At 39.8% G+C, this 16,657-nt stretch overlaps 1 protein-coding gene across 2 annotated transcripts; it reads right to left on the reverse strand.

Annotated features, from left to right (window-relative positions):
- Positions 1-1,405: 1,405 nt before the first annotated feature.
- KATNBL1 (katanin regulatory subunit B1 like 1) lies at positions 1,406-11,327 on the reverse strand. 2 transcript variants are annotated; one of them, XM_061551530.1, is made up of 12 exons: positions 11,166-11,327; positions 9,810-9,955; positions 9,309-9,358; positions 9,133-9,212; positions 7,881-8,197; positions 7,180-7,295; positions 7,004-7,054; positions 6,312-6,401; positions 4,927-5,034; positions 4,047-4,140; positions 2,226-2,300; positions 1,406-1,756 (listed from the first exon to the last, which is right to left on the reverse strand). In XM_061551530.1, the coding sequence occupies exons 2-11, from the start codon at positions 9,936-9,938 to the stop codon at positions 2,268-2,270; spliced, it is 1,068 nt and encodes a 355-aa protein (XP_061407514.1). In that variant the 5' UTR covers positions 9,939-9,955; positions 11,166-11,327; the 3' UTR covers positions 1,406-1,756; positions 2,226-2,267. The 2 variants fall into 2 exon arrangements, with proteins under 2 accessions (XP_061407514.1, XP_061407513.1); XM_061551529.1 differs by having other exon boundaries at positions 1,406-2,300.
- Between the last annotated feature and the right edge of the window lie 5,330 nt (positions 11,328-16,657).

Genomic DNA, 16,657 nt, shown 5'->3' on the forward strand with positions numbered 1-16,657 from the left:
TGGTGTATCCATTTATACTGCTGTGTGGGGACTGAGGTGGGGGCGGATTTAAGAAACTTGCCCGTGCGTTCAAATGCCACACTAGGAGATTGAATCGAACCAGCAGCCTCTAAATCACAAGTCCATTACATCACAACGGCATCCTCTGCAGAAATAAATATCACGAAGTATTCTTCATCGACAGTTATATCTTAAACAAAACAAAGGGCAATACATCCACCCAACCTGGAAGAGAGAATGTTTGTCACATGGCACCCAAACCAACCGTTAATACTGCTGTGGCATTTAGACCAAATAAGTGCAAAATAAAATGTTATAGGGTTTGTGGTTAGCAGATAGTGATGGCCATGCCCGCAACTTACTGTTGCCATATCATTTAGCCACCTCCACTTGCCAAATGCTGCCACACTTAATGCTGGTTGCAGGTTATAATGCAGGAATAGGACAGAATCCCGACTTTTAACTCTTGTTATGTTTAGAGAGTGGCAACCCAAAAAGTTGGGAAAATAATTCCTGGGTTTAAAGTTGCAAACAACCGCTGACAGCCAACTTTCCCAATCGGTGCCAAGCATGGATTATGCCACTATAACAATGTTGACTTACAAGGCCCAACGTTTCCAATAGAGGGCGACATGGGGTCTCTTCCACAAGGAAAATGCAGTTTTGCGTTGTTCAAGGAAAAGGCAATTGAATAAGATGTAATTGGTTTAAAAGTAATGTTCTAAAGATGTTCACAACACCTACCTTTCACATAAAGTGATTAATTATTAAATCTCATGTACATTTGCTTACTTCCAGAGCAGTATAGAGCATTCCCTCCATCTAAATCAGTTCTTTATTTTTATACAGAACATTTGTGATGATCTGTCATTTCTATAGAGGCTCACATATCTGACCTTTTCACATATCCACCTGTATCTCAGTTTCCAGCGAGTTGGATATGCCACATTACACCATATTTATCTTTTTTTGTTTTATGCAATTGGGAACAACAGCCATATCAGACGTTAATGCAACGAATCGGCATAATCATTGGTTCACTGCAGCTCAAAGACTCACTCCGACAAGGCGTGTGGTAAAGTTCGGAATTTGAAGGCCTGGAGACCATAATCGGTGTGTTCAGGGAGGTAGTTCCATATTCAAACAGCAGATGAAACGAAGCTTCTGTTCAAACATTACAATGCAGCGCAAATATTTGCTGACCAGGCATTGCTATGGCTAAATAGTCATTCCTTGGGCTGCCATTGCATTGTGAGCGTTAGAATTGACATGAATGGAAAATAGATGCATATGAAGTTGGTAAAAGAATATCTCCTCAGAAAGTATGAGTCATTGATTTTGTTTAAATATTCCATTTTATATACAGTATTGTACAAGCCATATAAGCACAACACAAATGCATAAATAATTCAACATTCACAAAATATTTTATTAATTATTAAGAAACATTTACACTTCACTACCATGCACAACACCTACACATCAATGCAGTAAGAAATATATTCCAACAGGTACCATTTATATTGTTACTAGTTTCAAAAAGCTAATTTTGTCTGTCTAGAAACACTTTTTAGTAGTTCTTGGGAAGCAAAGTTCAAATATGGCAATGTAAAGAGAAAACTAGAACCAGTCTTCAAACAGGAATCATTTACAATAAGAGCAAATAATAAATAAAAATGTAAGTTTGGCTGATTTTATTTATATTGACAAAGAGCATACACTGTACCAAGTCTCCATATCCATCCTACTGGTGCAACTTTGCTTGCATGTGGATCAAGAAAAAGGGCCTTACATTATGAAGAAACACACATCCAACCACACAGTCATGTTCAAACACCACACTGGAATGTAATGATACTGGAGCATGGATTTAGATAAGCCTAAACAAGTAACGATTATGAGAAAAAGTGCGAACTAAAAAACAGGTTGTACAGCGAATGTAATTTTTAAACAATACAGTAAACGTGGTTTTTTGCATTAAACACTTCAATATGAAGCAGTTAAGTGCTTGTGATGGCTTGTTTTAGCATTATAAATTTGGACACAGGTAAATTTTCTGTCGGTGGACAGCCACGTAACTTGAACCCTGACTCTCTCTCAGGCCACCCGTAACTTATCCAGTGGTTGAGACTCAAGCACTCTGAAAATTAAAAATTATTTTTGATTGCAGGATCTAAAAATAAGTCTTGAAAGCTCAGTATACTGCTCATAAAATTCAGGCTCACCAGTAGTGTGGTCTAAGGTGGCCCTTTACCTGTGCAACATTTTCAGAGCTCTTCTTTTAGAGAAGTAAATATTTCCTGGTGAAGAAAAGAGAACATGTTTCATGAATGCTTGGCAGTTGTGGTTACAACTTTTCATTTCAAGCAAAACCAATAAAACACTCGTGATTTAGTTTCAGCAACTGTTCTAGAAAATTGTACACGCAATATAGTGTCTCGTAGAAGGATTTGTCACGAATATTCTTTAAAAATATATCAATGTATTCTCATGGATGAATAGCATTTACTTATGTTCAATAAACTAATTTAATTACCATAGAATCACAATAGATTTGGGTAACTGAGGCCAAGTGTCCTTTTCACAACAGGAAGACTAACTGCATTTCACAACTCTCATCCCTCCTGTCCCAAAAATACATCTGTAAAACTTAAAAGGATGAGCATACTAAAAGAAGCTGTTGCCTATAAGATGGATGTGCATGGAATAGTGTTGTCAGCAAAGACAAGGAAGCATCAGACACATGGGATGTTTTGAATGGAGAATATCAGCTGGACATAAAAGAATGAAAAACGTGCAAGAGTAGGTTCATGCGAAGAGTAGTTTAATTGGACCAATAAAACGTTGGCAAAAACTGAATTGGGAATTTTATAACAAAAGTTTTTTGTTAATTTTACCAGGTAAGGCCCACTCAGCTATATAGCTCTTTTTCAGAAGGGACCTGGACACAAATGATAGCTCAACGAAGTGGCTGATCATGTGGAAATTTCTAGCAGCCCAATACTCTAAACCCACGTTTCTAATTATGGACAGAAAAACTAGAAGATCCGGAGAAAAATGCACGCGTCCATGGGGAGAACATGCAAACTCCAAACATACAGGCATCAGGGTCGGGATCGAACCCACGGCCTCCTGTATACCAGGTTAGGTAGTTAACATCTCACCACCGTGGAGTGAAGGCAGTGCTAAAAGGAAGCTCTATACTAAAGAATTTTGGGGAAAAAAGTTACAAGGTAGAAAAGGATATGCAGTATCAGAATCTATATCATGACATGAAGAGGGAAGTGAAAAACTGGATAAGATGGAATTAACTTGAGCTAACAACCTACCCTTTGGCAAATACCTCGAAGAAAATAAAATCACGCTTAGGAAAACATGCTTGCAGGAATTGCCATCTCAACCCATAATGAGTTATGGAAGCATGAGCAGGGCTTGACTTGTACGAAATAAAACTCTAATTGCACTCTAAGTCTTTATAATACTACTAGCCGTAATTTTTTTTTATGTGCGGTCAAATACAGTCATCATTTTCCAAAGTTGGTATAAAATGAATTAATATTTAGTGATGTATCCAAATATATATATTTTATGCATTCTACTTTGTTAACAAGTGAGAAGTTTCAACTCCAGAACTTCAAGCAGGGACGTTGCAGTCACCAGGAGCAGTGAAGTGGACATAAATAAAAATGTAATATTCAAAAAAACCTTCTTTAAAAACACGCTTTTATGAAATGTATTAGTAATGGAAGAACTCCACGACTCCAGGAAGTGGCCCCGAAGCTTGCCATAATGTAAGGGACTGGGCCAATTACAGCTAACGTCAGTTGACCGTGGACAATTATACCCAAGCCGAAACATAGTATATAAAAAAAATGTTTAAAAATTATGATAAAATATAGTATTGTCATCAATATGACATAAGTATGCCAAGTTTGCAGTCGATACCACATTGGGAAGTGTGTTAAATTGAGTTACAACAACAACAGACTGAGTGAGTTAAATGAAAGCGTGTAAAAAACCTACAAAATTCAAATCAGCGAGCTCACCTTGGCTGCCTTGCCCGTGTCACCAGGTAAGGAAGCAAGTTTATCCACTTGTTCTGTCATCGTGTGGAGCCACTCTCGCAAGTGCAAGGCATTCCTGCATAGCAGACAAAAATTAAAGTATTCGATTTTCGTAACAAAATTAAGAGCGACATATCTTAAAGAAAACATATATTGGTGGCATCCCAAAATAATTCTGAACGAGGCATCTATTTATGAAAGGTGTTCTTGAATTTGATCCTAAATGATCACTGCAATTTAAGGATTCAGCATTTGCCACTGAGCAGATGCGTGTATGCATACGGAACTTTTCACACCATACGTAGCCAACTGTTCTAATCGGAGGTGCAATGCACACTATCTAATATGCATCTGCGAATGAAGGAGACCGGTAAGCTTAGCTCAAAATGTACAATGACGGTGTGGAGGGAAATCAGTTTCCGAACAGAGTTGAGTAGATTTATAAAAGCCTATTAGGGGACACAGATTATTTGGTCCATGTCCCCAAATGAATTTAACTGTTTGGTTTAAGCCTCATGGAATTAAGCCTATTAAAGCCACTTACACATTCCTGGTGCTATTTCTGCAGCCAGACTGTTAATTCAACAAAGGGCAACGGATGGGCTTACGTTTATCCAGCTCACATGTGCAGTAGTTCTACATGCCGTGCAATGCTGAAGCATTGTTTGTATACACACTATTTTATCAGTGGGTGACAGACCTGTAGTTTGTCGGAGTAAAACAATGACTGGCCATGTTTGTTCAGTGACAAAGACATATTTCTAACAAAAATAATCCAACAGTTGCCAGTAAACATAGACATAACCATATTTAGTGGCAATCCTGAGTAAAGCAAATAGCGCATACATAACCATTGTCATACCTTTCATCAAAATACACTTGGTTGTCCCTCACATTGGTATCTACAGACAGCACTGTCTTCCACTGCTTAAGGACAGCCTCGAGCCACTCCAGGGCAGTGAGGTTGTAGCTGCAAAGAGAACAGTAGCAGAACTTACACCATTGGAACCTCATTTGCCAGTAAAAAATATAATAATTGTTTTTTACCCTTCTATCTGGCAACAAAACTGACACCTTTTTTACAAGGAGTCATGTTTGCATAGACCACAATACCTGCAGCCATAATGCAAACATAAAACATAACTCTGATAATATATATGCACTGTGCATATATTACCAGAGTTATGTTTTTTGCACTGTGCATATATTATCAGTATGTTTTTTGTTTGCATTATGGCTGCAGGTATTGTGGTCTATGCAAACATGACTCCTTGTAATAAAGGTGTCAGTTTTGTTGCCAGATAGAAGGGTAAAAAAACTATTATCAGTAGCAACACTCTTGGTGAAACGACGAGTATTGGCAGGTTCTATTGATCCTTGCAAGCAGAGGGCTAAGTCGGGGACTCATTTCAAGTGCAGCTGATGACAACTACCCCCCTGACCTCGTGTTTAGGATCACTTAGGTGGTTTCATTACTTTGTAACAAAAAATCAGTTTGTGAAAAATGTGACAAAACATTGTTATATGCATCATTTTAATAAATTTAGTGTGTGCACCCTTACAATTTTACTGAGTTATGTATGAATATAGATTTACTCTCCAGTGATAATCACAATATTTTGTCAATTTGCACAAAAATCATTGTCCGAAGCTATGAAAGGTTTTAATGATGTGCAATTTATGGAAACATTTCCTAAAATCAATGTTCTAATATCTTTAAACCTTGACACAATTGTAAACATGCATGATGAAGTAGCTTAAGGAATGGTGACACTTGAAAACTCTCAAAAAATATTTCAAGGTATGAAGCTCGAAGCTGACTGACTGGGCACGATCAGCGACTGGTAAAGGTGTGGTTTGTCAGGCTTTGAGTTATGACACTATATTGTGTTTTTGCCTATGACCTATCATCCGGAATGTGCCCAGTCTCGTAAGATCTGAATCTAAGCCTGAATAGCACATGTATGGGTGACCATCATGCACAAAACAGGTATTTTAAGCAGCCGGGGGTTATGTTGCCAGCAGAGGACAATGAAACAAACCCAATTATTGTACTGTACTATGCCCCAAAGTCTATGCTTCCCAAGACCAGTGTGATGAGGTATGGTCAAACAACCCCAACGACCTTCATGGTGTGGGTAGTGGATTGACTAATCCAGCAGTGGATTAATGGGCTGTACATGTACAAGCTCGGGTTACCAGTTTGAATCATAATAAAAAGAAGAAAGTAGATTATACGGAGCTTACTGTTCATATCTGCTGTTGAGAAGGGCGTCAATCAGTGGTAACAGCTCCACACAGGCTCCCAGCGGCTGTAGTTCTCTGTTCTCTTTCAGGCTAGCAAGGATACAAATGCACAGCACTGCACATTTAGAAGGCCCACCGACAGAACTTTAATGCATTATTATTATAATCTCAATATGCATTCAACAACTCTCTGTTTAGGCTTATAAAAATGCACAATTCGAAGATGTTTGAAAAATAGCTTCCCGAAATATTTTCAACAAGTGCTTTAACAAAAATGGCCAAGACTACTTGAGATATTTTTAGTATGGGAAAAATTGTAAAACAGTATAAACCAGCGTTATTCACTACGAAGTAGGGGTGGGAACACTGCGATTCATATAGATCAATTAGCTTAAGATTATACATCAAAGGACCTGTATAATAATAAACATTTATTTTATGAACAAAAATTGTATGTCATGGGTTCATGTCGCCCCTGCAGCAACTAGAGGTGGTAGCAGTCACTGTTGTATAATACAAATAATAAGATGCAATGAATTGTGACAACTCATCGAATCACTGCCAGAAATTGCTCCAAATCTACTGTAAAATATTTACATTGTATGTCCATATTATATGGAAACAAAGCATCGTCTTATCAAGCATTCACTCAGGTCAGTTTTAAGATAATGTTAATTATGGGATGTCATCACCTTTTCGTTATGATTCCGATGCAATTAGCAGCTACGCTCAAGTCACGTACCCTGTGGAGAAATCGAGGCATGTGTTAATAGCATTTGCAATGATGAATGCATACCTTTCAAAGAGCTTAGGATATTGTTTTTTTTAAAGTTCTGAATGCTGATATCCAGCTGATATACGTGCCCACCTAAAGAGATAAGAGACCAAGTCAGCAGGGTTGCGTTTCCAGAAGGTTAAAGCTGCATCTAGTTTGAGCTGGTAGTCAGAGAGAACCTGCATCATGTCTTCATGTTCCTGAGTTATCTGGGAAACGAAAAATGATAACAAGTTTACGCTTTAAGGAAATAAACACCTTTTTGAGGGTCATTGTAAAAATGCTCAATAAAAAATAAGACAAACATTTTACAAGACCAGTTTTATCGTGACAATTTCTTTTCGTATACCAGCATTACATAGGGGCAGTTGCCTACAGTGTTTTATGTTGTGAATTAATACAGTAAAAGCTTGTATTGCGAGTAACTTGGTCTGCGAGTGTTTTGCAAGATGAGCAATTTTTTTTTAAAATAAATATTAATTTAATAAACTAGCGAGGTCTTGCAATACGAGTAGTACGTGTCTACGCTTTGTCTGCCAAGCGTCACATGATCACAACTGATATACGAGTGCTTTGGATTACAAACACGTTTCCGGAACGAATTATGCTCACAATCCAAGGTTTTACTGTACAGGCAATCAAACATATTTCTTAAAAAAATGTTTAGCATGTTGCGGAGGTGACAAACTAGGATTTGAAACACAACTTTATCACAATACATACACATCACCGTAGACGTTTTTGAAATGAGTGTGACCTGATCTTGATTGCCATGTTTTGAGCTGCGCACTCACCTCTTCAATGATATATTGCTCCAATGCTCTGCTTCTCTCAGCTGTCACATCCGACAGGCACGCTCTACCAATTACAGGCCACAAGTGCCCATCCGCGACGTTGTTAGCCAGCCCGTCATGGGGCGCAAACGTACGCCCTTCACCACTGCTGCCGCCACTGCTGGCCGACGCGTGGGAGATCTCGTTCTCTTTTTCAGCCATCGACCAGTCCGAGTCGAAATCAGTCTCCTGAACAGGTGAATTCTTCAGCTCTAACACGGGCTCCAGGCACGCTCCTTCAATGTGGTCTCTGTATGGACCGTGCTTCAATTTCACCACTGTGAGCAGGAGGAAGAGGAGAAAAGAAAGTGCAATCTTTGCACATTCTAGGAAAGTATGCGGGATCCTTCAGATAATACAGCCCTATTTGTCTGATAACAATTGGTAACTTGTTACTGCAAAAACTCCGGACTTGTTAACACTTGTGAATAACCTGTCCACAATTTTTCTGTAAAAGAGCTGTTACTTCGACATCACTTATCGCACCTCCGATTAGGAAGGTTGGCTATGTACGGTGCGAAATAAGTCAAACATACATACATAACAGGTAAAGTTGCAGCCCTACAGTTTCTTGCTCAAACCACTACTAGCACAAAGGCCTCCATTCGTGGGACCTTAAGAGCCCATCTAGAGGAAATTTGTCCTACTCTTCCACACTTGTAAAAGGGGCGAGTATCTCGACTTTACCCCACCAAACGCGACCTGTCGTCCAACTTTCGTGTACTCATTTATACTCCTGGATGGACAAGGGCAGGGGATTTTAACAACACTTTTGTAAATGCACGTGGTGGGTGATTGAACCGGCATCCTCTGTATGTACGATTAAGCCTCGCTTAACGCGTTTGCATACGAGTTTTTCTATAAAAGTTCTTCTATGAAGGAACACTTTTTGCATAACGTTGAACGCGTCTATTCTAACAGTTTCTGAGCAGTCAACTACTTTCCTAAGCTGCGCACTATCTTACAGTACGCGGAACGATACAGTACTCGGCGTATCCTCATCTCAGTTTTTTTATCCCACCAAGGGATGATTGCAGACTGATTTTATTGTGCAAATGTGATTCAGTCCAGAAATGTATCACTTAACGCACCACTTTTTAGGAATGCATCTACCACATTCCTTTTTAAAACGATTTCAATCACTAGCATAATATATGAGGAGAGTTTTGCTCATAACATAGGCACCACTATAAAAAAGCACCAATATTCTTACCTCTATATGTTTTTCCCAATGTAGGTTGCACCAGGGAAGATGGTGAACCCTTGATTATATTCAAACCTTTGATTGTTTTACTGCAAAACAACAAAACAGTACACATAAGCTTTACAACAAATAGTTTACGACAAATGTAAAACTCAGAAATTCGTGAAGGTAAAATTTGTTCTTACCGCTTTTTTTCCTTTAAGTTGAGTTTGTCTTCATATGGAGAATGAGAAATCTGCAGGCATAGAGAATTCAGGCATTATGTTAGTAATGTTTATATGTTGTTGTAGAAATGTATATTTGAATTGTAATCAGATACCTTTGTTTTGGTAGAAAGGCTTGATAAATGTAAGATTTGTAAACGAGGCATGTTCATTTAAATTTGAAAGCAATAGACTTGGATTGTAAAACACGTGACGACCACATATCATAAGTACAACATATTCCTTTACTTGAAAATGTCCATGTTCTTTACAGTGTTTTGTCAATCCACTGCTGGATGATGGCCTCTCCACACCGTAAAGGTCATGGGGGTTATTTTCTCAAACTTCACGGTGCTGGTCCGTGTGGATTGGTGTAGGCGATGGAGGAACAAAGTTGTGGGATCAAACAATTATGGTCATCTGCTGCCCACACATCATCGCCCCGATAAATGCATATATATAACATTAAGAGGTATTGCTTGCCTTCATAATCTTGTCATCCTTGGCAATAGTAAGACGGGGAAACTTGCATTTCTCTGTTTCTGAAATTGGCACAGATTTCAAGGTTTGTCTCGTCCTTCCTTTTCCACGCTTCGCTCCAGATGCCATCATCACACACCCCCTGCCGCCTGCGAGAGAACATCCATCCATCATCACATCTGATGCCGCTGCCATACACAGCAACTCTTTCTCCCGACTGCCTTGTCACAGTCTCGAATGCCTCAAAGGGTATTATTGGGGGCCTCTTGACAAACACACTTTACTGGACCTGCAACATTCAGCAGAGCGCAGAATGATACACCATGTGCAATCCCCTTGGCTCTATCTGTGCGTTCATGCAGGCTTATGATGTGCCACATGTACAGAGGGGGATTTACAGTAGGCTACTGTACATTACTTTACACATCACGCTCGTCTCACTTAGTGGCCCATTTGGCACAAAGTAAGCAGGGTTGGAGGGAGACTCCAGATACATTGTTTTGGGGTTATATTACATTTCCAATTAACCTGTTTCCAGATTATGACCAGTAATACCACACTGCATGGAAGAAATCGTGTTGTAAGTGCTGCATCCTTGGGATCTGAAAGTCAATTCGCCAAATGGAAATGCTACACTTCGAATAAATGATTAGAAATGCGAAAGGAAGGAAAAACAATCTAAAAAAAACATTAATGTACAGCAATGTCTCATATAAACCTGAAAACCGTCGAATGAATGAAGCGAAATGCCCCACATGCCCAACGGCAGCACCGAATTTTAACAGGGACAATCCCCGTAAAATGTTAAATCTCGTGAATATGTTTGAACCGCCGAACAAAGCGAACGCACCGACACAACACATCTGCACACAATGCTGCACCAACACACCCAAGATGTACCAGAATTGCGCACATTACATGACAACACGCTGCATTCACACACGCGATAGGAGATGCACGTTGTTACCAATCCTGTGCCAAGAAGGCATTAGCCACGAGGCATCCTCGTCTGACACAATTAGGACCAGTCAAGGTCGATCCATTTGCAGGGTACAACGCGTACCAGAAAAATAGCCACATCTCCGGATAGCAGTCATTAAAAACCCCCATTTACAGACACGTATTGCAACAGAATCTTCAGGCTGTTCATAGTATTGTAGAGAATTGTACAACCGCGTGGCCGTATGCAACCACAGTGTGGTTGAGGACATCTGCCCGTACGAACTGAGCTACACAAAGAGCGAGAGGAGAGAGAGGGCTTTAAATGACGGCAGCGGACAGAGGGGAGGCAGGGATCACATGAGATTGCCGATTGCATAAAAAATATAACAACAACCGGTAAAAGATTGCAATTCTCACCGCACACGGAACGATGTCGGCCTCCACATTCATTTGTAGAATGTCATTAGGGTCAGCTTTGCAAAAAAATATAAGAAAAAAAGGTTTTTAATTCCGGCAAAAGTGAATGAAGACCGATCGCCGCCACTGCCTTTGACAATGGACGGGGGCCCAGGACGGCCAGCTCCGCCCAGCCAGATCAAGCCACGCCCACCAACACTAAGCCCCGCCCCTCTATATGTAAGCCCCGCCCCTCTATATGTAAGCCCCGCCCCTCTATATGTAAGACCCGCCCCTCTATTTGCAAGCCCCGTCCCCTCTATATGCAAGCCCCGCCCCTCTATATGTAAGCCCCGCCCCTCTATATGTAAGCCCCGCCCCTCTATATGTAAGCCCCGCCCCTCTATATGCAAACCCCGCCCCTCTATATGTAAGCCCCGCCCCTCTATATGTAAGCCTCGCCCCGCTATGTGTAAGCCCCGCCCCTTCATCTGGTGAGCCCCGCCCCTTTATGCGCATGCCAGGCCCACTCTCATTCTAGCCCCGCCCCTCTACGTGACGTCACCCCACTGGGCCTCGCTCTTACCGCGTGGAAGGCCCCCGCCCGTGCGAGTAGCCACGCCCACATCTGTGTAAGCCCCGCCCCCCTCATTTACATAACTCCGCCTCGAAGTCGAAAAGCTCCACAAATCCCTCTGAACGCGCACGTTTTGAGCGGTAGCCAATCAAAACGCTTAGAAAGTCGAAGCGGTTCTCGTATTTCTTTTTTATTATATATATATATTTTTATTATATTTTATTATGTTGTATTTTTATTATTTTTTATTGTATTTTTTTTATATTTTATTATGTTTTATTATTATTTTATTATTTCCCTTCTACGTGACTTTACCGAAACAACCAAGAAGATGACTCGTATTTCGTTACAAGTTGCCAATTCAAAGGGATTTTTTTTAGATTTCACCGCTGAACGTGTAGGTTATGCAACCTTCCCATTGTGAAAATTAAATGTGTTGAGACATTTGACAGAGGGGGTTGTTTTGAAGTAAACCTCTAGAAGATGTATAGCTAAATCGGATTCCTCCAGTCTAAATAAAGATTCTGATTCTTAATTTAATACTTTTCCAAGCTAATAGATTGGTCATTGTTGTGCCTTGTTTTAAACCAAATTTGAAAACATGGAGTATTTACAAAAAGCATGCACGTTCTATTAAAAATAATTGAAAACGTTAACTTATATATGCGGAGGATAAAACCTCCAGATCTAGCAACACTGGGTGGATAGGAGAATGTAAAACACACGACCCACATCAGGGGATGACGTAACCCGCAAGGAGACCAATGAGAGAAGCTGTTACAAATACGTCATAGTGGTCAATATATGTCACGGCTCGCCTGATTGGTCAATGGTGACACAATGGTAATTCTATTGGTCATATTCTTAGGTTTTTTCGGTAAAGTCACGTAGGTAAAACATCAAAATTAATAAAAATAAAATAAAATTATTTTATTTTATTTTGATGTTTTACCTACGTGACTTTACCGAAAAAAAACTAAGAATATGAATCCTTGCAGTCATGAAAGCTTCAAATCTAGAATCTATTGGTCATTTGATTATATTGTCTAAAAACCTACCAACTTTTATATTTTTTTATAAGCTAATCACAAACAAATGGATGGCAGAAATTCCACAGGCCGGAGCCACGAAACTTTATTGACATTGTATAAAGTTTATTTTAAGCTTTTCTGCAATCGCTGTTAATTGTATTTAGGGGCCGTCCATCAATGACGTCATGCGATTTTGGATGATTTTTGACCCCCCCCCCCCTTTCTCACACGGCGTCACAAAAAGTCAGACCCCCCCCTCAAATATGACGTCACAAACCTCTGCCCCCCCCCCCCCCAATAAAAAAAATGCTTCAAATTTCTTTAAACTATTGTCATTGTAGTGCGTATTTAATGTGGCGCTGCACTCTGATGTTGTAGGAGAAAACATTTATTAAAACGTCTATTTAATTAGGTAGAACGTGTTGTCTAATATTTATTTAAAGTTGCACATTTTGATGTGACATTTCTCAACCCCCCCCCCCCCATCGTCACAAATGCCTGACCCCCCCCCCCTAGGTGCGTGACGTCATTTATGGACGGCCCCTTAAAAAGCTTGCTCAGCACAAGCCTTTGTGACGTCAGTCTGTGCAATGTGACGTCACATGCTAAGCTGGACGTCATAACTTTTTTTTATTCAGGAAATACGAATTTTCCTTGCATATGACGGAAACAAAAATAATCTATTAAAACCGAGACATCTGCCAATAATAATTTGATAAATATTTACAATATTGGAATAATATAACATAAAGGTTTACGCTGCATTTGGTATTGAACATGACAATTCCAGAAGTCAAGGGCCCAAATAATAAACCAAAAACAACATTGATAATTGCTTTTGTTGCCAGATAAAAAGGGTAAAAAAACAATTATCAATATTTTGCTACTGGCAAAGGAGGTTCCAATGGTGCAAAAACAACACGTATGCGTAAGATATGTAGTTTTTTGGTTATAAAGTAGTGTTAATGATTGATCTGGTTTAGCTGTTATGTGGCTTTTAGGGCATCAATTTCCGCCGAGTTCAGAATTAGATTTTTACTGGAGGAATCCGATGAGCGACACGGCTCTCTTTTTTTAACACATGTCCAGTATTCACAGATGTCCAGTTCTCTAGTTTAAAGCAACCTCCCGCCTACCCCCAACGAGAAAAAAACACAGTACCTGCAAATTACTCGGGGGGGGGGGGCGGGGGGGTTAGCAATCATCGCCCCCACGCCCCCCCTAACCTGGTAGGACCCTTTTGGCAATAGATTATTGGAGGTTTTCTCTGGGTAAACAAGAGTAACATTAAATAAATAATTTGCTGTTCATACAGGGTGGGTGAGAAATACCATTTTAAAGTCATGTATAATTTAACTTCAGGACATAAATGACCCTTGTATAAGATGGAAGAGTGGACAAATATCGAGCGAGCAGGGATCATGCATCAATGTCATCCCTAAAGTTCCCACATGATCTAATTTCACGATTTGGAAGATGTCCCATCGCCAGCTAGAAGTCCGGACTTAACGACGCCCGGTTACTTTTCGTGTTGGTATACTAAATAAACTGTCTACCAGACAAACTCATGTCTTTAGAACTTATTTTGTGTTTATCTTTTTGTGCCCACCCCCACCCCGCTGCACCTCCGATTAGCACGGTTGGCTACGTACGGTGCGAAAGTAGTTGAACATACAGAGTGGTTCAGATGTATTGTGACCCCAAATTAATGCTCTTAATATTTTTGAAGTAAGTTTTATTTAAAACATAAATTTATATGCAAAGGGGAAAAAAATGTTCGGGGGGCATACATTTTGGGGTCACAATACATCTGGACCACCCTGTACATACATGGAAATGGTGGGTTTTTTAAAGGCATTTTTTAAGACTTCGATATTATAATATAATCAGCTAATGTATTCTCTTGAAGCTGTAGTTTTGCATGATATAAAAAATATTCGAATTTTCTATGAAGCTGCTCTTTCGATGTTAAATATAAATGTGTCAGGTATTTATTGCCCACCCTGTGTATACAGCATTCATCCCAACAATTCACAAACAACCGTGGTTACAAGAAGCCACGCAACCTGGTAATCTAGTTAATCATACTTCCTTTCCATGAGATTGTATCTTTCAAAAATAACTGCTATAGTGTAGATTATTAAACTTCCACGTATGGTATAGCAAGAGCATGAACGTGGGGAGGATAAGTGAATGAAGGGGTTTCAGCTGGGCGAGTCAACTATCCAGTTTGTGGGTTTCTTTCTGTTTTAGCCCCAGGCAGGGCACAACATTTTTTCCACGATTTGCTAACTATCAATATTTAATATCCATTCACCTGAAACATATTGTACAGTGCGGGTATTATGCTCCTCCTGCCACCCCCCATGAGTTCAGAAATATGCAGGCGCAACTTTTGCCAAAGGTCACGATGGCGTGCTGCTTATCATGATGAGCCAAGAACCGGAAAGATGTATCTAAGCGCCAGTCTGATTGCACATTTTGTCATAAATCATTGCCCAGGCTTAAAATACACTACATGGTGGTATAGGTGTATTATGACCCCTATTTAACTATGTAAAACTCAGTATATTTTTTTTATGTAAGATTATGTTAAAACAGAAATGAATACGCAAAGGGAAAAATAATGTTAGGGGTCAATTAATTGGGGATCACAATACATCTGGATCACCCTGTGATCAGGATGTATACAATGGGTGGATAGTTCAGATGTGAAGCTTTCGTGACTGCAATGATTCATATTGCTGATGCAGTCTGATAACGGACGCTTGTGTTGCGCCCGAAACGTCGTGATTTAATTTAGTTGTTTTCATTTATTTTATTTTTTACCTACGTGACTTACCGAAAAAACCAAAGAGTATGTAATAGTTCCGGTTTAATGGTCTCCAAACTGACCCGATTACATCTACGTTTCAGCTGATCAAATATAGATTGATATTTCTTACGAATTGGGATACATTTTACATACAGCATAATAAGGTTGCAGTTAATTACGATGCCTATGGCCAAATACATCAATCGCTAGGCAACGTTGATCGTGGGTCATGCTTTCTAGGTGACCACAATGGAAGGTTGTCACGATGCTGTGTGGCCACGCTATGTTGTGGGCAGCAGAGGGCAGTGCAAGTTTTTTTTTTCAAGTTTCATTTATTAGGTATAGCCCTGTTAGCCATGCTTCAAGTTCAAGTTCATTTATTAGGTATAGCCCTGGGAGCCATGCGGCTCTTAAATCGGGTGCAAACGCAACAAACAAAATATGAACACAGGACATCTTAAAGCGACGAAAAGTCCATTGCACACCCATGCCTCTATCTTTGTTAACCAGCCTGGTGAAGTATGATAAAATAAGGGGCCGTCCATAAATGACGTCACGCACCTAGGGGAGGGAGGGGGTCAGACATTTGTGACGATGTGTGACGAGGGGGGGGGGGGGGGTGAGAAATGTAACGTCACATCAAAATGCGCAACTTTAAACAAATATAGACAACACGTTCTACTTAATTAAATAGACGTTTTAATAAATGTTTTCTCCTACAACATCAGAGTGCAGCGCAATATTAAATACGCACTACAATGACAATAGTTTAAAGCGATTTGAAGCATGTTTTATAAGAACTGGCATAAGTGTAGAGCACATATCCGGATGTGTCTTCCAGTTGTGTCGATCCAACAGGTATCTCCAAATATTCAGTGAACATTGTGCTCTGCATGAAAATATTTATCTTGAGTCCAACTTTGCAACATTTTTCATTTAGGGTTTTCAATCATATCCTGTAGTCAATTGTCATTTGTCGTTATCATAACTATGTCATCAATCACATCGGAAAATGTTATATTTCCACTGTGTGTAAAGTATGTTGTTACTGTCTTCACGCGATCTCAGGACAGTGTATCTCTTCTACTTT

This window comes from Lethenteron reissneri, chromosome 14 (assembly GCF_015708825.2).
Source record: "Lethenteron reissneri isolate LAM-NWPU_2019-01 chromosome 14, ASM1570882v1, whole genome shotgun sequence".
Classification (NCBI taxonomy): domain Eukaryota; kingdom Metazoa; phylum Chordata; class Hyperoartia; order Petromyzontiformes; family Petromyzontidae; genus Lethenteron; species Lethenteron reissneri.